At 44.9% G+C, this 17,825-nt stretch overlaps 1 protein-coding gene across 1 annotated transcript; it reads right to left on the bottom strand.

Annotated features, from left to right (window-relative positions):
* Window positions 1-8,856: 8,856 nt before the first annotated feature.
* On the bottom strand, window positions 8,857-16,392 carry wdr31 (WD repeat domain 31). The gene is made up of 10 exons (XM_083645141.1): window positions 16,333-16,392; window positions 15,488-15,559; window positions 14,324-14,456; window positions 13,542-13,616; window positions 13,301-13,445; window positions 13,103-13,203; window positions 12,371-12,438; window positions 11,247-11,388; window positions 9,398-9,560; window positions 8,857-9,209 (listed from the first exon to the last, which is right to left on the bottom strand). The coding sequence occupies exons 2-10, from the start codon at window positions 15,532-15,534 to the stop codon at window positions 9,016-9,018; spliced, it is 1,068 nt and encodes a 355-aa protein (XP_083501267.1). The 5' UTR covers window positions 15,535-15,559; window positions 16,333-16,392; the 3' UTR covers window positions 8,857-9,015.
* Between the last annotated feature and the right edge of the window lie 1,433 nt (window positions 16,393-17,825).

Genomic DNA, 17,825 nt, shown 5'->3' with positions numbered 1-17,825 from the left:
CAACAAAAAATGATACAAAGACTAGTGACTGGTATCGAGTAGTTTTCAAACTTTTTGCACCTGAGGACAAAAGCTTGAGTCATGCCTAGGGCCTATCTGTGCAAAATGCCTCTACAACACACACATGTAACTGTTTTTCGCTACTAATGCCAAATAAAATACATGTCAAACTAATAGGCCTACTCCTGATTGATTAACAAAATAATTAAGGAAATAATTTGAAACTTTGCACAATTACTATGCACGCACGCACACACGCGCGCGCACACACACACACACACACACACACACACACACACACTCAGGCTACTTACAAACAACAAAAAATGATACAAAGACTAGTGACTGGTATCGAGTAGTTTTCAAACTTTTTGCACCTGAGGACAAAAGCTTGAGTCATGCCTAGGGCCTATCTGTGCAAAATGCCTCTACAACACACACATGTAACTGTTTTTCGCTACTAATGCCAAATAAAATACATGTCAAACTAATAGGCCTACTCCTGATTGATTAACAAAATAATTAAGGAAATAATTTGAAACTTTGCACAATTACTATAGTCTACTAGGCTACATCAAAACAGCAATAACACACCCACTTTTTTGTAAAGTTTTAGGCTATATTTGCAATAATAATGTAGGCTATGGTTGTCACAAAATCAAAATAAAGAAAATTACAGTAATTCTAGGATACCATTCATTTATATTCTAGGTAGACTTACTCTGCTGCCATGTCGTCGGATGTATTAAAACCTGACTCTAACAAGGGACATGGGGGCGGGGCTTACGCCCGTGGCTCCCTGCCATCCAATCAGATTTGGGGGGAGGAGGCGGGCTTTACGGGGTTGAACCATAATAGGTCCATGGGTTGAACGCTGTCAGTGCTGTGGTGATGGACTCCCTGCCATCCAACCAGATTTTGGGGGAGGGAGGAGAGGACGGGAGGGAGGACGAGGGAGGAGAGGAAGGGAGGGGAGGATGGGAGGGAGGGAGGAGAGGAGGGGAGGGATTCATCATCTCAAATGGGGATTTTTTGGGGGGTGTGGGGGGGCTGATGGAGGAAATTTAGAAGTAGGCGCCGCACAAACATTACAATGCACGGCTCTCAAGGAGGACTCGGTTCCCTTCGTTCATAGCAAAGAGCCGTTCAATAGATTCGGATCGTTCGCGAACGTCACATCACTGCTGGAGAAGCAACCCTGTGGATCGCGCCCTTCTTAAGGTAAAAACACTATATTTAAATTTAAATTCCTGGATTACATTGCAAGTATGTGAGTCATAACAAATAACGTTACTGCTAATTTGGTTATGTTTCTAACGTTGCCGCGGTTAGCGGCTAGGCTGGCTCAAACCCATCTGTTTGCTAGCATTAGCGTCACCAGCTAACTAGCGTTAGCAGAGCCTCCCTCAGCCAAAACACAACCAACCACCTACCGTTTAATTTGGTTTCGTTTGCTAGTGTTGTGCTTTAGCGTTAGATAGCCATGTGGGCTGGCTAAGGCTTGGCTCAAACCCAACCAAACTACCGTTTTAATGTGGCTCTGTTTGCTGGCATTAGTGTTGTTGGCCAGCCAGCTAGCTCCATCAAAAACCCATTATGTGGACAATCATTGCTTTAGACTTAGTTTGTCTGCACTGAATTAATAGTAACGTTAGCTACAATAAGTAAGTTAGCGTTATTTGTTTGCTTTTTATTACATGTTTTGTGTGTAGCAGCAAGTGTCTCTTGTTCTACATTAATTCAACATGAAAAGTAGAGGGAAGTATAATGTTATCCACTTACATTGAAGTTGGGCATATCAAATAATTGCTTTCAATGCTTTGTATGTTCTCAGGTAGATTTTACTAACCAACTAACACTTTTCTTGGGCAGGGTTGCAACACAAACCTGGATGATCTTAAGCATGAGGTCCATCAAGCCAAGCGGATCTTGGAGAGGAAGAAGGCGGCTGGGATGCAGGCTCTAACCAGTTTACTGGAGTTCACTATTCCTGGAGCCATTCAAGATTCAATATTCAAGATTTTTATTGTCACTCCGTGGTACAAGTATCACGTGTGAAATTCTTGTGCTGTGGACTCCGTTTACAACATAGTGCAAATAGTACAAATATAACAGGGCATATGGGTGCAAAAACAACAAGAGACACAACAAGCATAAGGCAGTATAGTGATAAGACAAGTCAGAGACAGTGGCATGATACGCAGGAACGACCGGCGCACCTCCTCCTCAGTGATGGTGAGAGGGCGGTCTGGGTCTGTGGGGGGGGTTGGTGGTTAGGTGGGGATGCGGGGGGTTGGTGGATGGGAGGGGGTGCTGAGGCTGCTGAGGGGTGGGGGAGAGGTGGCGAGGAGGGGAGTGGTGGTGGTGGTGGGGGGAGAGGAGGTGGCAGGGGGGGGAAGAGGAGGGGAGGGGTGGTGTGGGGAGAGAGGTGGCAGGGGGGGGGGAGGAGAGGAGGTGGCAGGGGGGAGAGGAGGGAGGGGGGGTGATGGGGGTGATGGGGGGGAGGAGAGGAGGGGAGGCGCTCTGGCAGAGGGGTCGAACCTGGCGTAGAACGCGTTGAGTTCGTCTGGCAGGGTGGGTGACTCGTTGTTTTGCTGTTTTACCCCTTTGAAGTCAGTGGCAGCATGGAGTCCTCTCCACAGGTGTCTGGGGTTGTTGGAGTCCAGTTTTGCCTCCAGCTGCCTTCCATATTCTCTCCGCGCTTTTTTTTATTGTAGCTCGGAGGGCGTATTTCGTCTGCTTGTATTGTTCTGGGGTCCCGGACTTGAAGGCGGTGGTCCGGGCGTGGAGTGCAGCCCGGACATCACAGTTAATCCAGGGTTTCTGGTTTGGCATTATTTTTATTTTTTTTCAGTGATATGTGAACTGTTCATGTTGTGCAAAATTACTGTGGCCCTACCTGTCAGCACAGCTTCTTGTGAACGCAGCTTTTCTGCATTGAAATGGATTTAAAAAAAATCACTTGCGCACCACCATGAACAATGTCAGACTGAGTGACCTTGGGGGTGCTAAGTGTGGAGCCAAGGCCTTGGATATGGGTGTTTAGTGATGCACATGGAAATTGCAAAATACAACAAGTGTCTGCACCTGAAATTACACTGAGTATTTGACTGCTGCTTATTCTGTGTTAAGAATGACTACTTTACAGCAGAGATGGGCACATGAGACTTGGTGAATTGCACTTGAGTCGACTCAAGTCCCTTTTTTGATGACTTGACTTGACAAAAACAAATTACTTGACACTTACTTGGACCTGGAAGACTTGAGGGATGACTTGAGTGTGTTCGATTGAGGCAATCTTTTTTTTAATATGTATATTATGTTTTGATTGAGAAGAGATAAATACTCTAAGTTTAAGGTATTTGTTTTTGTTTGATTCCATTGAAGTCTGTCAGTATTTCACTGTTTACAACTGATGGGGAGGATTTTTCTTTTTATTGTGAAGAGATAAGTTATTTGTTTTTGTTGGATTCAATTGGGTGTCAGTATTTACTGTTTAAAACTGACAAGGAGTTTTTGTTAACTGAGAAGCAGTTAAGTAATAAATAAGTATTTATAAAGTTATTTGACTTTTGTTTGATTACCTTCATTTAACCAATTTAAATGATTATAATACAAATTTAAGTCACTGTCATACTTTTTGAACAGGTTAGATCATTACAGTTTATTTGTTTATTTAGACGGGACAGTGCAAAATTAATGGACACATCATAAATTTGTCAATATCACTATTAGACCGGTAGGGAATTAAACTAAGACTGTATTGCAGATATGCATGTATAGAGATAACATGAAACTATTATCAAAACAGTCATTCTTCTACACTGTTATTCATTCTCTCTAATTGTGATTACTATACAGCTGTGATTTAAGTGATTATCAGCCTTTTTCATATCAGGGACCTCCAATTTAGTCCACATTAGACCCATGGACCCTTAACTTGGTGAGATCCGTCTCTGAAAAACTCACATCTGAGAATTTTGTCATGTGATTTTGTCCTGAATTCTAAGACTGTTATTGCAGGTATGCATGTAGAGCAGTCAGTACCCCTTTTCCACCGACCTAGTTTCAGGGCCGGTTCTGGGCCAGAGCCTAATTTTGAACCAGTTCTTTGTGTTTCGACAGCCTAAACTCTGGCTCTCGGCGCTGGAAACGGGTGCTTCAGTGGCTCCACTTCTGTCCTGGATCAGATGAAAGCACCGCTACGTCATAGGCTGCGTCAGGGGCAGTGGTTCCCAAACTGAAGTACACGTACCCCTATGGGTACGTGGAGGTACTACAGGGGGTAGAGAGATAAGTGAAACTATTATCAAAACAGTCATTCTCCTACACTTATTCATTCTCTCTAATTGTGACTACTATACAGCAGTGATTATGAATCATTTTCATATGAAGGACCTCCCGCATTAGACCCATGGACCCCTAACTTGGTGAGATCTGTCTCTGAAAACTCAAATCTGAGTACCGTAGTTTTTTTAGTTTGACATGTGATTTTGTCCTGGATTCTAAGACTGTATTGCAGGTAGAGAGATAACTGACACTATGATCAAAAGTCATTCTCCTACACTGTTTTATTCTCTCTAATTGGGATTGTGAACACGAAGACACAAATACACTGTAACTGTACAATTTAAGGAAAGTAATTCAATTGTTTTCCACTTAGCAGTTAGCAATCGAAATGTTGAAGAGAGGTCAGTGGCGCCGTGGCAGTCTTCATTTTTGTTGTCGTGGGGTAGGCCCCCCCAATTAAACTGTTGTTCCCCCTCCTGAAAATAACCTAGATCTGCCCCTGACCCCCAGTACGGGCTCCTCCCCCGTCCCCCTGGAGCTCCAGAGGGGAGAGCAACTGCTGCTGCCCTCTAGTGGTAATAGTCGAGTACTAAGGTTGCAGTCAATGGTTGCTAACGGTCCTTTAAAATACGGAATCGTCCCGTATTTGTAAACGAAAAGATGTATCCCGTATTGAACTGATACGGGACGCGCTTTGTCCCGTATTGGAGAAACAATGCAGTGCAAAGAGTGAAGGGGTATTTGTATAGAGAGCCAAAGTGAAACGTCACTTCCTGCTTTCTCCCTGTACCAGTGCTGGGAAAAATATGAATGGCAGTGAACGGAGAATAATGCCAAATTGCACGGAATTCATCTCCCTGCACTCCCTTGAGTCCTAAGCGCACTCCCCAAAGTTGAAGTCGATCGGACGAACGGTTCTTGAGATAAACAGCATTTTGTATTTTAGCAGTAGGTGGCGCTATGCCGAATTGCACAGAAACAGGGCACTGCACTGCACAATAGGGCACACTCCCAAAGTTTGAAGTCGATCCGACCAACGGTTCTTGATGGCATGCAGCAGATGATGCTCATCCATAAGCAGTGGTGGAAATGGCCAGGTTTTACTCTGGGAACCCTACTTACACAGGATGGGGGTTCCCGGAAGTGGCGTGGCCCTAGAGCAGTGATACTCAACTTGCGCCCGGGGGCCAGATCATGGGCCAGATGCGGCCCAAACCGAAAATCATTCATCTGGAGCAACCCGGAAATACGACTGTTTACTCACTAATGCCCCCCACACTTCCGGTTGCTCCAGATGAATGATTTTTGGTTTTTCAGACAGAAAAGTGGATTTTATGCAACAATTTGGAAGCGGCAACTAGCTATATGTATTTAAAAGAAGAGGATGTTGGCCATCGGATAGCGTCTTCACTTCAAGTTTTTGGCTCAGGTAAGGGTTCAATTTTATACCTAGACGTGAGAGCGGCACGATTGTTTGATTGGAAATGCATTGATGGTCGGCTAGTGGGGTAAAGTACTAGCCAACAAATGCTATTGTGAATGTACTAGCTCTCACAAGCATATTGTACTCCTTTCTGTCTACTTCTGTCCGATATTTGGGAGCTGTTACTCCAGAAATTGGCCGTTATTTACTTGGGAATGTCTCGCACTAATATCGTTGTGAACGGCCTTTTTACGTGTGGCTTGCCTTCCATAGCAACAGTAGTTTCTGACCTCTTGAGACCTTTCCTTACTCCATGCAAACTTGGAAGTAGGTGAAGTTGTGCAAGAAACCTCTACTCTGCCTACAGTTGTTCTAATAGTCGACAGGTTGAAGCTAACCTTGCGTCTGGCTTCCGTTCACAATTGATTTTGTCACCCTACCTGGTTCCGGCCTAGAGCCCGCCCTAGACAGGAAGGGCAGCGTTTCTAGCTCGTCAACTTTTACGTTAACTTGACAATTTGAAGTATCAGAACGGCAAACAACAAAACAAAAGATGGACGTACCGAACGAAGTTTTTGAAGAAGTTATTTTAGAAACATTGCGGATTCACAATCTCACATCTTTTAAGCCAATACAGAAGCTTTGCATCAGACAATTAATCGAGGCAAGAGACGTCAAGCTAACGGCAACAAAGACGTTTTTTGGCGCACTGCCTTCCGGTGTTCATTCTGGTTCCGTGGTTTACGCCCCATGACAAAAAGCGGGGTGAAAGGTGTCCAGACTAGGTTGAAGCTAGTACACATCAATGGTTACTTTAATTGCCATTGACCATTAACCCTAACCCTTAAAAAAAAGCATATACCGTATATAAAAACAAATAATATTGGCTAGTCTGCATGATCTGTCCAAATTCCAAACATGATGATCCATAGTAAAAATCCATAGTCTGGGATAGATGAAGCAACAGAATGGTTACAATCTGAGTTGTGTTTCAAAACACGCACGCACGCACACACCTTTAAAATCCTAATTAGCAAAGAGATGCATTCCCCCTGACTGCAGGCATATTATTTCTAGATTTGTGTATCTGTTTGACAGGTGTATCAGGGGCCAGGCCTCCACTGAGAGGATTAGAGAGGCATGGCAGGAGGAACTTGGTGTTGAATTGTCTGAAATTATATGGGACAGGAGTGTGTCTGTGGTCCAACTCTGCTCAATCAACAGCAGACACCAGCTGATCCAATTTAAAGTCACTCACCGACTTCACTATTCTAAGTCTAGGTTGCACAGGATCTACCCGTCTGTCTCACCACTTTGTGATAGGTGTCAGGTGCTAGAGGGTACACTGTCACACGCTTTTTGGCTTTGCTCTTCACTATCCGGAATCTGGGCCAAAATATTTGACTGGTACTCTAAGGCAGTGGTTCTCAAATGGGGGTCCGCGGACCCCCAGGGGTCCGTGGCACTTTGCCAGGGTAACCGCGAAAAGTTTTCAGGTAGAGAAGAAAAAGAAAATGCTACATGTTACTTATTCCTTCTCAAACTACTTCCTACATACATGGTGCTAGTCTATCAAAATATCTTGGCTGTCATTGATTGTGTTGCATAGTGGTTTTCTGTACCGTTGACAAATTGTGATATTGTAAGTCGCTTTGGACAAAACAAAAGCGTCTGCTAAATGACGTAATGTAAATGTAATGTAAAAAATAAAATCATTTTTTTTTTGCAAAATCTTCATAGTTTATGCTTTAAATCTAAAATGGTTAATGGATTACATTCTAATAACAAACCTATCAAATTAAAAGTCAAGCGCGTTACCGTGGAAACAATTAAACTTACTTAGCCCAAAATCAGAATGAGGGGGTCCCCGGTATATTTTCTATCTTGTAAGGGGTCCTTGGCTGAAAAACATTTGAGAACCTCTGCTCTAAGGTGTATAAAATAACCCTTCAGCCGGAGGAGCTTGTCATCTTCAGCTGTTCTGAATTGTCTCTGCTCCTCCCTACGGCTGTGCATAACACTATCCACCTTCTTTTCAACTGTGGCTGGCAGACATGATTTCAGTTGTTCGTATGGAGACTCAGGTTCCTGAGGACCAACTCACTTAGGAGGTTTTCAGCTATTTGGGACCCGTTCCTTGCCTACTTTGATGAGATTAGAAATTGTGAATAACTGGCCCAGCTGATTTCTCATTTCTTACAAGCACCATATTGTAATGTTGGTATGTTGTTGTTTTTTTGTTTTTGTTTTTTGTGTGTCCGTTTATTTTGCTTTTGTTCTGAAAATTGAAAATTGAAAATAAAATATGGAAAAAACAAAACAAGGAGATGCATTCAGGAGGCGCCATCCCCATCTCAATATTGAAGCCTTGTTGCTTTGCTTTGGCCAGTGACACCCACTGGCCATGAGTTTCACAAATACCAGATTGCACATACCAAATTAATATCCAAGAAGAAATCATCATACTAAATTATTATGAAATGCTATTTGGTTTACAATGTTCATTCACACTTCATTTCCTCCGACATGTTCATGAGTTTTGGTCCCAGGGTTAGACTGTTTGGACAAATTTGGACAATTACAACCCTTTATCTTAGCTACTACAGCTAGAATGTATATATAGAAATATAAATACACGAACAGAAGGAGCCGCTGTAATTTGTTCCAAAAGCGCAGCCTGAACTCAAACTTTCAGTACTACTAGCTAGCCTTGCAAGCCAGGTGAGTCTTGTGAGTTGTTCTGGCCAAATTGTGGCATCACAGGAACAGAAGCGATGCAACACAAGCATCGAGCCTCAGTCGGCTCCACCTATTCGAAGAAAATAAACTGAGAGTCAATCCCACCCACCTGGCTTGGTCCAAGATGGCGGCATCCCCAAGGATGATTTTGATGTCCATGCTCTCATCACTTAACAGGTAAGTTGACCAACGGGCCAATCTCCCAAAAACAGTTTTCCTTAGTGTCTGATCCAATTATTTATTTCACCAGGTAGTCACTTGAGATCAATGATCTCTTTTTCGAGGAAGACCTGGCCAAAATGGCAGCATGGACACGATGGGCATCCAGGTGGCTCCGTAGGGCTAGGGTGCATCCCACACGGACATGCCATGTTATCCCCACTCCTCACCAAACTCTCCTGTCACTCTCCACTGTATACTGTCTAATAAAGCACCAACGCCTCTCGAGATCATCTGTTAATCTGTACAAAGGAATTGACATGGTGTTCACTTCCAACGATGCTACCGCTTTCTGCGCTATTTGGTTGTTCCCAGGTCAGGTCAGAGCGGGTTCTTCTGGGTTTTCAGAAGCGCGCCACCACTTTAATGTCCAGTCCACCCGAACCTGCCCCAGAACCATGAGCCTGACTGGATCCCTGGCCCACCTGGACATGGTGGAGGCCGGAGTTGAAGCTGGCACACAGCAGATCGGTGGAGTCGCTGGGAGCCAGAGAAACCAATGGACCAGCGCCATCTAGAGTCAAAGTTCCTAAACAGACTGGAGGAGCGGGCGCCAAGGGATGAGACAGAGAGCGGGTGGGGGAGAGTTAGACTACAAACATCAAAACACCAATGAGTGTGTGTGTGTGTGTGTGTGTGCGCATGTGTGCTTGTTTGTTTGTGTTTGTGTCCAACTTTCCGCATGTAAACATCTCCGTCTGTGAGTATGTGTGCGACGTGCGTTACCTGCTGTGTTCTGGTCCCAGATCTTGACGGAGCCGTCGTGGGAAGAGGTTGCCACCCGGGCGGCGCCCCCAGGAGGAGTGGGCAGAAACATACAGCAGGCTGTGGTCTGGAGATGCCCTCTGTACTCCACCACCTTACAGCCTGGCTGCCGCAGGTCCCACAGCTAGCAACATACAAACAAAGGGACAGATTTTTCCCTAATATCCTGAAGTGCAACATTACATTCTGTAAACAATTCCAGTTTACTACTCTTCCATTACATTACGCACTCTATTTTAACACGTTCACTGCCATTGACGAGATATCTCGTCTTACAAAATCCAACGGTTGACTGCCAATGACGAGATATCTCGTCTTAAAACGTGGGGGGGCGTTGATCCACGTCCCACCGTCAAAAAAAAATTTTTTTTGACGGTGGGACGTGGATCAACGCCCCCCACGTCTCCTATAAAAATATTGGAGCCACCGAACGTGTACAACCCATTCCACCGACCCACTAAGTGGCGACAGTGCTCTCCAGACTAGAAAAAGCAGAGCCAAAACTGCAGGGGAACGCACGAGGAAACCATTCTCTCATACTGTAAAATGGATTGGCGAAAACGCTTTCGCTTTCGCGCATTATCGCGCTGGGAGCTGGCGGTGGGGGATTGCAAATTTGCATAATAGATTATGGGTGAAACACACTTTGAAACACCAGCAGAAAGCGCAGAATCGCACGCAGCTTCATTCCAGCTGAGCTCAACCGAAAACCCAGAAACGAACGAGCCTCATTCTCATACTGTAGGCGAAAACGCTTTCACGCTGGTGCACACGGGCGCACAACGGTGGGGGGTTCCAAAAATAGACTGGGTGGAAAACACACTTTGAAACACGCAGCATAAAGCCTAGAATCGCACAAAGCTTCATCAAAGCTCTCAAACCCAAGAAACGAGTGAGCCCCATCCACACTCGCCGACGAGGGGGCCGCCAGGGAGGGAGGCTGCTCACTGCTCAGACAGGCAGTAGAAACTCGCTTGTGACAAACGCTGCTGAAAGCCACCAGACACGCCCACGGAGGGAGGAGTTTGAAGGAGAGGGCGTTCAGAACTATATTGTTTAGATGTCTGATCTCTCACTGATGCCAAAAATAAATGGTTAAAGTGACTGTTCTGCCTGTTTGATTGAATTTCACAAAACTGCGATTATCTCAGCTTTCAGTCTCAGACGTTGAAACCATGCTGTACTCAACGGCTAATATCTACATAACTACTAACTCTACAAACTAACTCTTTTAGACAGAGAAAGCACACATTCTATTAGTACTTTTGTGAACTTTGTGTTCACAAAGTCCAAGCAGAAAATAATCCTCGGCTCTTGTAAAATGAGCCAGAATCCTCAAAAAAAAACCTCTGGCAGAAGCTACCTACAGTAAAAAAAAAAAACGGCTGGCAGTGAATGTGTTAATAGCATGAGTCTGGTGATTGAACCATAGAAAGCTTTTTACATTGTCTTCTTTCTTTGATTTAAGAGGAGCATCATCATCTAGAGCAGCCAAGCATGATTAATTTACTAGCAGTGATGGAATAAGACCAAAGAAGACTAATAGTACCAATGCATGTACATATTCCAAACATTACTTTTATGTATTGTAAAGTCGTATGTATAATCTCATACTGTTACTATTGAAAATTATTTGATTGGGTGCAGCAACAGAATCAAGTAACCTATACAGAACCAAGTAACCTACACAGAACCAAGTAACCTACACAGATTTTGGATATATGGACCTACAACCCACCCACCCTCAGCCCTACACCTCCCGCCTCTGCCCACAACTACGTCCACAGGAACACAGTAGCAGTGCTCTTACCGTGGCTTCACAGCCCTGGCCTCCGAAGCCGTTGCTGCTGGACACCAGGTAGTTTCCATTTGAAGAAACGTCACAGTGAGTCTGGATGTACTGCTTGGCAGGAAAAGTGTTGGTCACCTGCCACGCACGGCTGTCCCACACCCTGCACGCAGAGACAAACATATGCTCACATGCATGGAAGCACATATGTGCAGACAGCCATACACACATACTGTATACACGCACAAGAAAAAAGGTTTTCAAATGTCATTTTTAACCAAACCATCAAATTAATAAATACACTGGTGGCAGCAGTTACTTCCGGCCCCCTTGCTCGGGCCAAACCCATCTTCAAACTCTGCCTTCATTGTGATGTGTACTAACATCACCCGTGATGTGTCAAAAGAGCAGGACCACATTTTGCCATTATGACACACACACACGAAAAAAATACCACCAATACCAGCCACACGCTGTCAGGGGTGGTAATAACCAGTGACTGTGGTGTGTCAGTGTCACCATAGGAGGGCACTATACAGCAACCCAGCTCCAGGCTGGGTTCCCAAACATAACTGCGTGGCATTGCTCTGCACATCGACCTGAACTCTGAATATCGTAATATCTAAGGTGATGAAAACTATAATGAACATTTTTTTTTTGTTTTTTTCATATTGTGTGTCCAGCAAATCTTTTACATTGGCAGCAACACTGTGTACACAGCTTTGTCTAGTTTGTGATTCAAATACTTTGAATTTTGAGTGTCAGGTTTTACGCAATGATCAGAAGGTGCTATACCTTTGGTGACATCGTTGTAGAGATTGACTGTCTTTGGGTCTTTTGATGCATGTGGTTAACATTTTGAGTGTCATCATAGGTTGAGAAATTGTTTTACTATTGGGGAATTGCAATTAAGAGTTTTGAGAATTAGAGTTTCAGGAAATGTATCTAAAGTGATTGAGAAAAACTAACATATTTGGCTGGCATTAGCTTGTCTGTAACAAGCATATCTTTGCTCGACTACCTGCTGTGTGGGGGTGTTACAGCAGTGAGTCTTTCTGTACCTGCTGTGTGGGGGTGTTACAGCAGTGAGTCTTGCTCTACCTGCTGTGTAGGGTTGTTACAGCAGTGAGTCTTTCTTTCTGTACCTGATCATTTTGTCCTCAGACGTCTGGACTATAGAAGAGCTGTCTGGCACCCAACACACATGAGTCACCTGGACAGACAGACATGGAAGACATGAGTCTCCTGGACAGACAGACAGGGAAGACATGAGTCTCCTGGACAGACAGACAGGGAAGACATGAGTCTCCTGGACAGACAGACAGGGAAGACATGAGTCTCCTGGACAGACAGACAGGGAAGACATGAGTCTCCTGGACAGACAGGGAAGACATCAGTCTCCTGGACAAACAGACAGGGAACTTGGTCTCCTGGACAGACAGACAGACACAGAAATGTGGGGAAGGCTTAAAGTGTTCAAGGCATGAACTATTGAAAGAAAAGTCAGACTGAATGCCTTATGAAAATATTTCTCACACTTTCAGGTACACACCTAGGCAAGCCAATATGCTGATATAACAATTCTCATTCTAACAGGTAATGTACACCAGATACATTTCGGCTGCATTGCGGATCCAGCAAAACTGACGGATCGACTCTCGCCCATGTTAATTGATGATACATGCAGTACGGAGAAATGTTCTATTTTTGTCGGATCCCGCATACGTCTGACAGATTACATGAGTGTGAGTCTGTTCGCAACCGTACCGTGTGTACATTAGCCCTAAGGATGTGCGTGTGCACGCACGCATGCACACGCACATGTACGCATGCACATACACACACACACACACACACACACACACTATTCTTCTCACCAGGTTTCTGGAGATGTTATGTCTTTGTTCACATTCTCCAGATTCTATATCCCACAGGCACATCCAGTTGTCACGAGAACCGCTGCACAGCTTTCTTCCTTCTACAGAGCACCATTAAAAAGTGAGTGGAGTGAGCAGGTGAGTGTGTGTGTGTGTGTGGGGGGGGGGGGTACGTGCGCGATGTGTGGATGTTTTTACCAGGGCTGATAGCTAGTCCATTGACCACCAGCTCATGTCCACAAAATTCCTGAATAGGTTCGTCTCCCTGGTTTAGGTCCCACATCAGAACAGTCTTGTCCCGTGATGCACTAAAGACCCACGTACTGCCTGGATATCCCAGGACCTGGAGGGGAGGGGAGGGGGAAAATAATTGAAAGATCCACATGCCACATGTGTCACACCTTCATGTGTGTACATGCATACATAGTATTGACGTTACCTTGGTAACCTCTCGGTTGTGACCCTGGAGGGACTGGCACATCCGGCCTTGTTTCCAGTCATACACCACCACTGCCTACAGGGGAGGGGACACACACACACACACACACACACACACACACACACCACGACATTTGTATGACATTTTACACTGCATTACATTCATGCCCTAACCACTTTCTTTTAAACTCTTGCATAAAGCATTTGGTTCAGTTCCAATTAACCTTGTTTATTAAAATATCTGTATGCTCTTAGGTTCAAGTATACATACTACTGCATGCGCTGGGACGCGTCATCAGTGATGTTAACTGGGGTTGTGAGGTGTTTCGGGTCTGTCAACATCATACACCCTCGCCCAGTAGACCCAGCCGAGGCCGATTACGACCCCGACCCGCGTCCCAGAAGCAGCCGCTCACGGATCAGCCTTCCTACTCTGTCTGCAACGTTGCCCGCGGAAGGATTGATCACGCCCAATCCGCTGCAATAGAGTTTAGTGCTACACCGCAGTATTGTGAGACCTTCGGTGCATGGAGGTCTAAGGCGCTGTGGGGTGATTCCAGGCCGGGCACCTCCTTCGTCTCACCAGAACCTCCTGTGGCAAAAGGCAATCCTACCATGCCATGCTCTTACAACCCTCTATCTGAACACAAAATCCATCACACTGATGAATTTATAACCTAAAACCGTTCTAAAACCCTGTTATAATGAATCATCAGCCAATAATCAGTTATTTAGCAGTGATCTGCCCAACACTACTAGCACTACAAACTAAGTGTCATTTACCTGGTCAGTCCCTCCAGATACACACAGCTCTGGGCTGAGATTGGTGACCGCGTTGATCGATCCTTGATGGGCAGGTTCATACTGCACCACCTGACTGTCAAAGGTGCTATCTGGCCCATCTCCACGGGACGTCCTGCACAGGAAACACCAATACTAAGAAACTAAAAAATAAACAACTCTAACACACACACACACAGTTAGAAAGGCCTGTAATTACCTACATAGTGCCATTCAGTCCATAGGAAGGTCAATGAATGAGGCTGATCAGCTTCATGTAGCCTGGTAAACCAGCCGGTCACGTGAACTCACATTTCATTTCTCGTTCCTGTCTGGCTTGAAGCTTTCACCCAGTCTTTGCAGCGGGCGGAAGTTGGGCGGGTGTACTTGCCTTGACAGACAACTCCTCCAGCCAATCAGGGTTGGATCCACTCAAACCCAAATCCACTCGGGAGAACGGCAGAAACATATTTTCCGCCTAGAAACTCTGCTGTTGCATACTCCTGTACTTGTTGTTATTGAGTCTATTTCTGCAATAACTGCACTTTATGGCTGTTTAAACTAGAGGAACATTGACATTACTCCTCGAGGCGGACAGGCAAGGAGGCGGCCATTACTGTTTTGCTAGCGACGTTCTGGCCGGTTACGATGTCAACTACGAGGCGGGTTGCTGATTGGCTCGTCTGCTTTGCAGTTTCTGCAGACAGCCCTCCCAGAGTTGAGGCCAGACGGTCCCGCAGAACCAAATGAAATGTGAGAGTTCACGTGACCGGCTGGTTTACCAGGCTGTGCTTCATGCACCTGGCCCATCAAAATAGATGTTTTCCTGATCTGAGACCATGTAGATAATGTTCAGATAAATGTTTGCCCTTTCTTTTCTTCAGTGACAGTGGCAGTGGAGGTAACTGATTTTAGCTGGACATTTGTTTCGGTCCCAGTTTTTTGATCTTGTGTGGGCTGCAATATAAAACTATCCTCATTCTAAACAGATAGCCTTGTTGTCATACTGTAGTTGTTGGTAACACATTACATGGACATCCGTTTAGAAGACCAATAACATCTGAAGAACTTTATGATGCTTACACTATTATTTTTCTTACGTATTTCCTAACATTGTAGATACATTAGCAGCAGTCCGCCATTCAGATAGTGTTTCAGTACACTTACCTGTAGAGTTCAGACCTCTTGCGAAACTTGCTCTGTAATTTGCCCATGTCTGCCTAGGAACCTGCAGCCACACTGAGAGAGACACACACAAAAATGCCTGGATAAACATCACAGTTGGATGGGCGTCAGATTGGCCAAATTACGTTAAAGGTTAAAAGCATCTGCAAAAAAGACACTTGGGCACCCAAAATATTTTTGACATTTAATTACTGTATCGTGGATATCCTTCCCTGCTCTAATGATGAATTAAAATGTGAACATTGCATAAATGAAGACTTTCTAAGAAAAACTTTTTTTTTTGAGTGGCAGGCCAAAGGGAAAGTGGCTCAAGCCTTCTTTCAAACCCAACCTTTTCAAATGCCATATCACAGCAAAGCATTAGCTGATGATAAGAAAACAATGACAAATACTGCTACAATGTTTCAAGTGAGATCATTGCCTTCAAATTAATTTGAATTATTGCCTGAAATCTTATCAATGTCCAAAAAATACTAGCATACTGGTCTTTATGATTTATTATTCTGTGCAACCTTGTTCATTTTGATTAGATATTACATTAAATTATGCTCTGATTACTTCCTTGTATTACGCTATCTGTCACACCTTGCAATGTGCACAACTAAGCTCCCTTCGTTATCCATCTAAACAAGTAGGCTACAGTACCAGAAAGAGAGGGCTAAAATCCTATTAGAGGAATTAGTCGCACAAACACCTGCTACCGATCACCGACTGTGTAGACTATCGTTGTGCAGCGACACAAACAGAAATGTAAGTTAACCATCGTTACTGAAAGTGAAAAACGGTTGACTTGAGAGTTCCTGAGAAAGTGGTCCAAGATTTCTTACCCGTCACCGACAGGCGTGGTCGCTGGGATGCTGTGGCTGGGTAGCTAGCTCGCTAGCATGCTAACTAATCTCGCTTTATGCCAAGAGACATGAATGAACTAGTAGCGTCACAACGGAAACGTACTAAAGTTACACCTCGCCAGAGTCATTGTCAAAACAAATGAGAAGCCTTTCCCATGAACGTCAACGGCAGTAACTTATGTTAGATTGCGTGGGAAAGTGTAGAAAACTTCCAACTGCGACGACAGACCCACATACTCTCTCCTTAGCGACGCTTACCCGTAACTAGGCGAGCACGACGTCACGTGGCATACGACAGGAAGCAATCTATAGCCAATATCTCCTTCAAAATAAAAGTTCCCAAGTTCCATCTTGTGTTTTCATAAGGTGAACAGTTATCTTGCACACCCTCCCTCCATTATGCTGTAAATTCATTTCTGATATTTCCAGTCATATCTTTTTGTATTGTAACGTATCGGTGATACGCCAAGGAACCGGAGAGTTGTAGTTGGTACAGGTTCTTTATTCACAGGCTTCTTTAGCTCCTAGCAGCTAGCTTCACACCGCTAGCTCTACACACAACAACCGGTCTCAGCTCGCTCCATAGCTAGACTCCTCCGGCACCCCGGCCGCTGGTCCTATATACCCCGTTTCCCCTAGGAACACACCCGCACACATTAGTTCCTAGCTACAATCCAGACACTTATGTTGCACATCACATTACAGGTAATACTTGGATTACCCGACACGTTACATACTCCTCACCCAACATTAGCTCAATGCCCACATTGACACCCACAACCCACACATATCCCCCTGTACCAAACCACACCACCCCACAACATTTTGTATCCCCCCAATTTGTCTCTTATTATTTCACTACTTCTTAATTTTCGTTCCACCACCACCATTTGCATTTCTTTTCATTCCTTCCTCTTTTCCCATTCCTCTAAATTCAACCCACATTTCAATTCTCAGTTCGACAATAACCCCCAACATTTACATCATTCTTTTTTCATTACCTTCATTTAAACCTTTTTTTTTCTTATTCACATTATCCCACTTCAACCACTATTTCCATCCACCCTTTTACAGCTTCTGTCCCACCCGAAGCACATTACAGTCGACACAGCTAAGGCAGTAGTCCTCTACGTCTCCCTTCATCTGTACCCAGTAGAAAACTCGACAAAGGCGGCTGAGTGTTTCTTCAGCCCCTCGATGCCCCTGACCCCTGCGGCCCCTGTGCGCCCCCCGTAGCGCCAGTCCCCGCAGGCAGCTGGGCACCACCACGACGCTGCCACTCTTTCCGCGCCCATCTAATCCCAGAATCCCCGACTCTCTCACCCTCAAGTCCGGAAACAACTCCCACAGTTCCTTCGTGGTACTTGAACACATGCCTATCTCCTCCAGGCGAGGCCGATATCCGGCCGCCACCCACCTGCGCACCGGTCCAACGCTAGCGTCCTCCGCCTGTCTGCGTATCCACTCCTCCA

This window comes from Poromitra crassiceps (genome assembly GCF_964638095.1).
Source record: "Poromitra crassiceps genome assembly, chromosome: 10".
In the NCBI taxonomy this organism is placed as follows: Eukaryota; Metazoa; Chordata; class Actinopteri; order Beryciformes; family Melamphaidae; genus Poromitra; species Poromitra crassiceps.
This window is presented reverse-complemented; position numbering and strand designations above follow the sequence as displayed.

What these genes read in the sequence shown, in the direction of transcription:
- wdr31 (XM_083645141.1), bottom strand. Translation starts at nt 15,534, where the DNA reads ATGGGCAAATTACAGAGCAAGTTTCGCAAGAGGTCTGAACTCTACAG. An exon ending in ATAACATCTCCAGAAACCTG is followed by an intron (nt 12,439 to 13,102) that starts GTGAGAAGAATA and finishes CTGTCTGTCCAG; the next exon opens with GTGACTCATGTGTGTTGGGT. An exon ending in GCCAGGGCTGTGAAGCCACG is followed by an intron (nt 9,561 to 11,246) that starts GTAAGAGCACTG and finishes GTATGTTGCTAG; the next exon opens with CTGTGGGACCTGCGGCAGCC.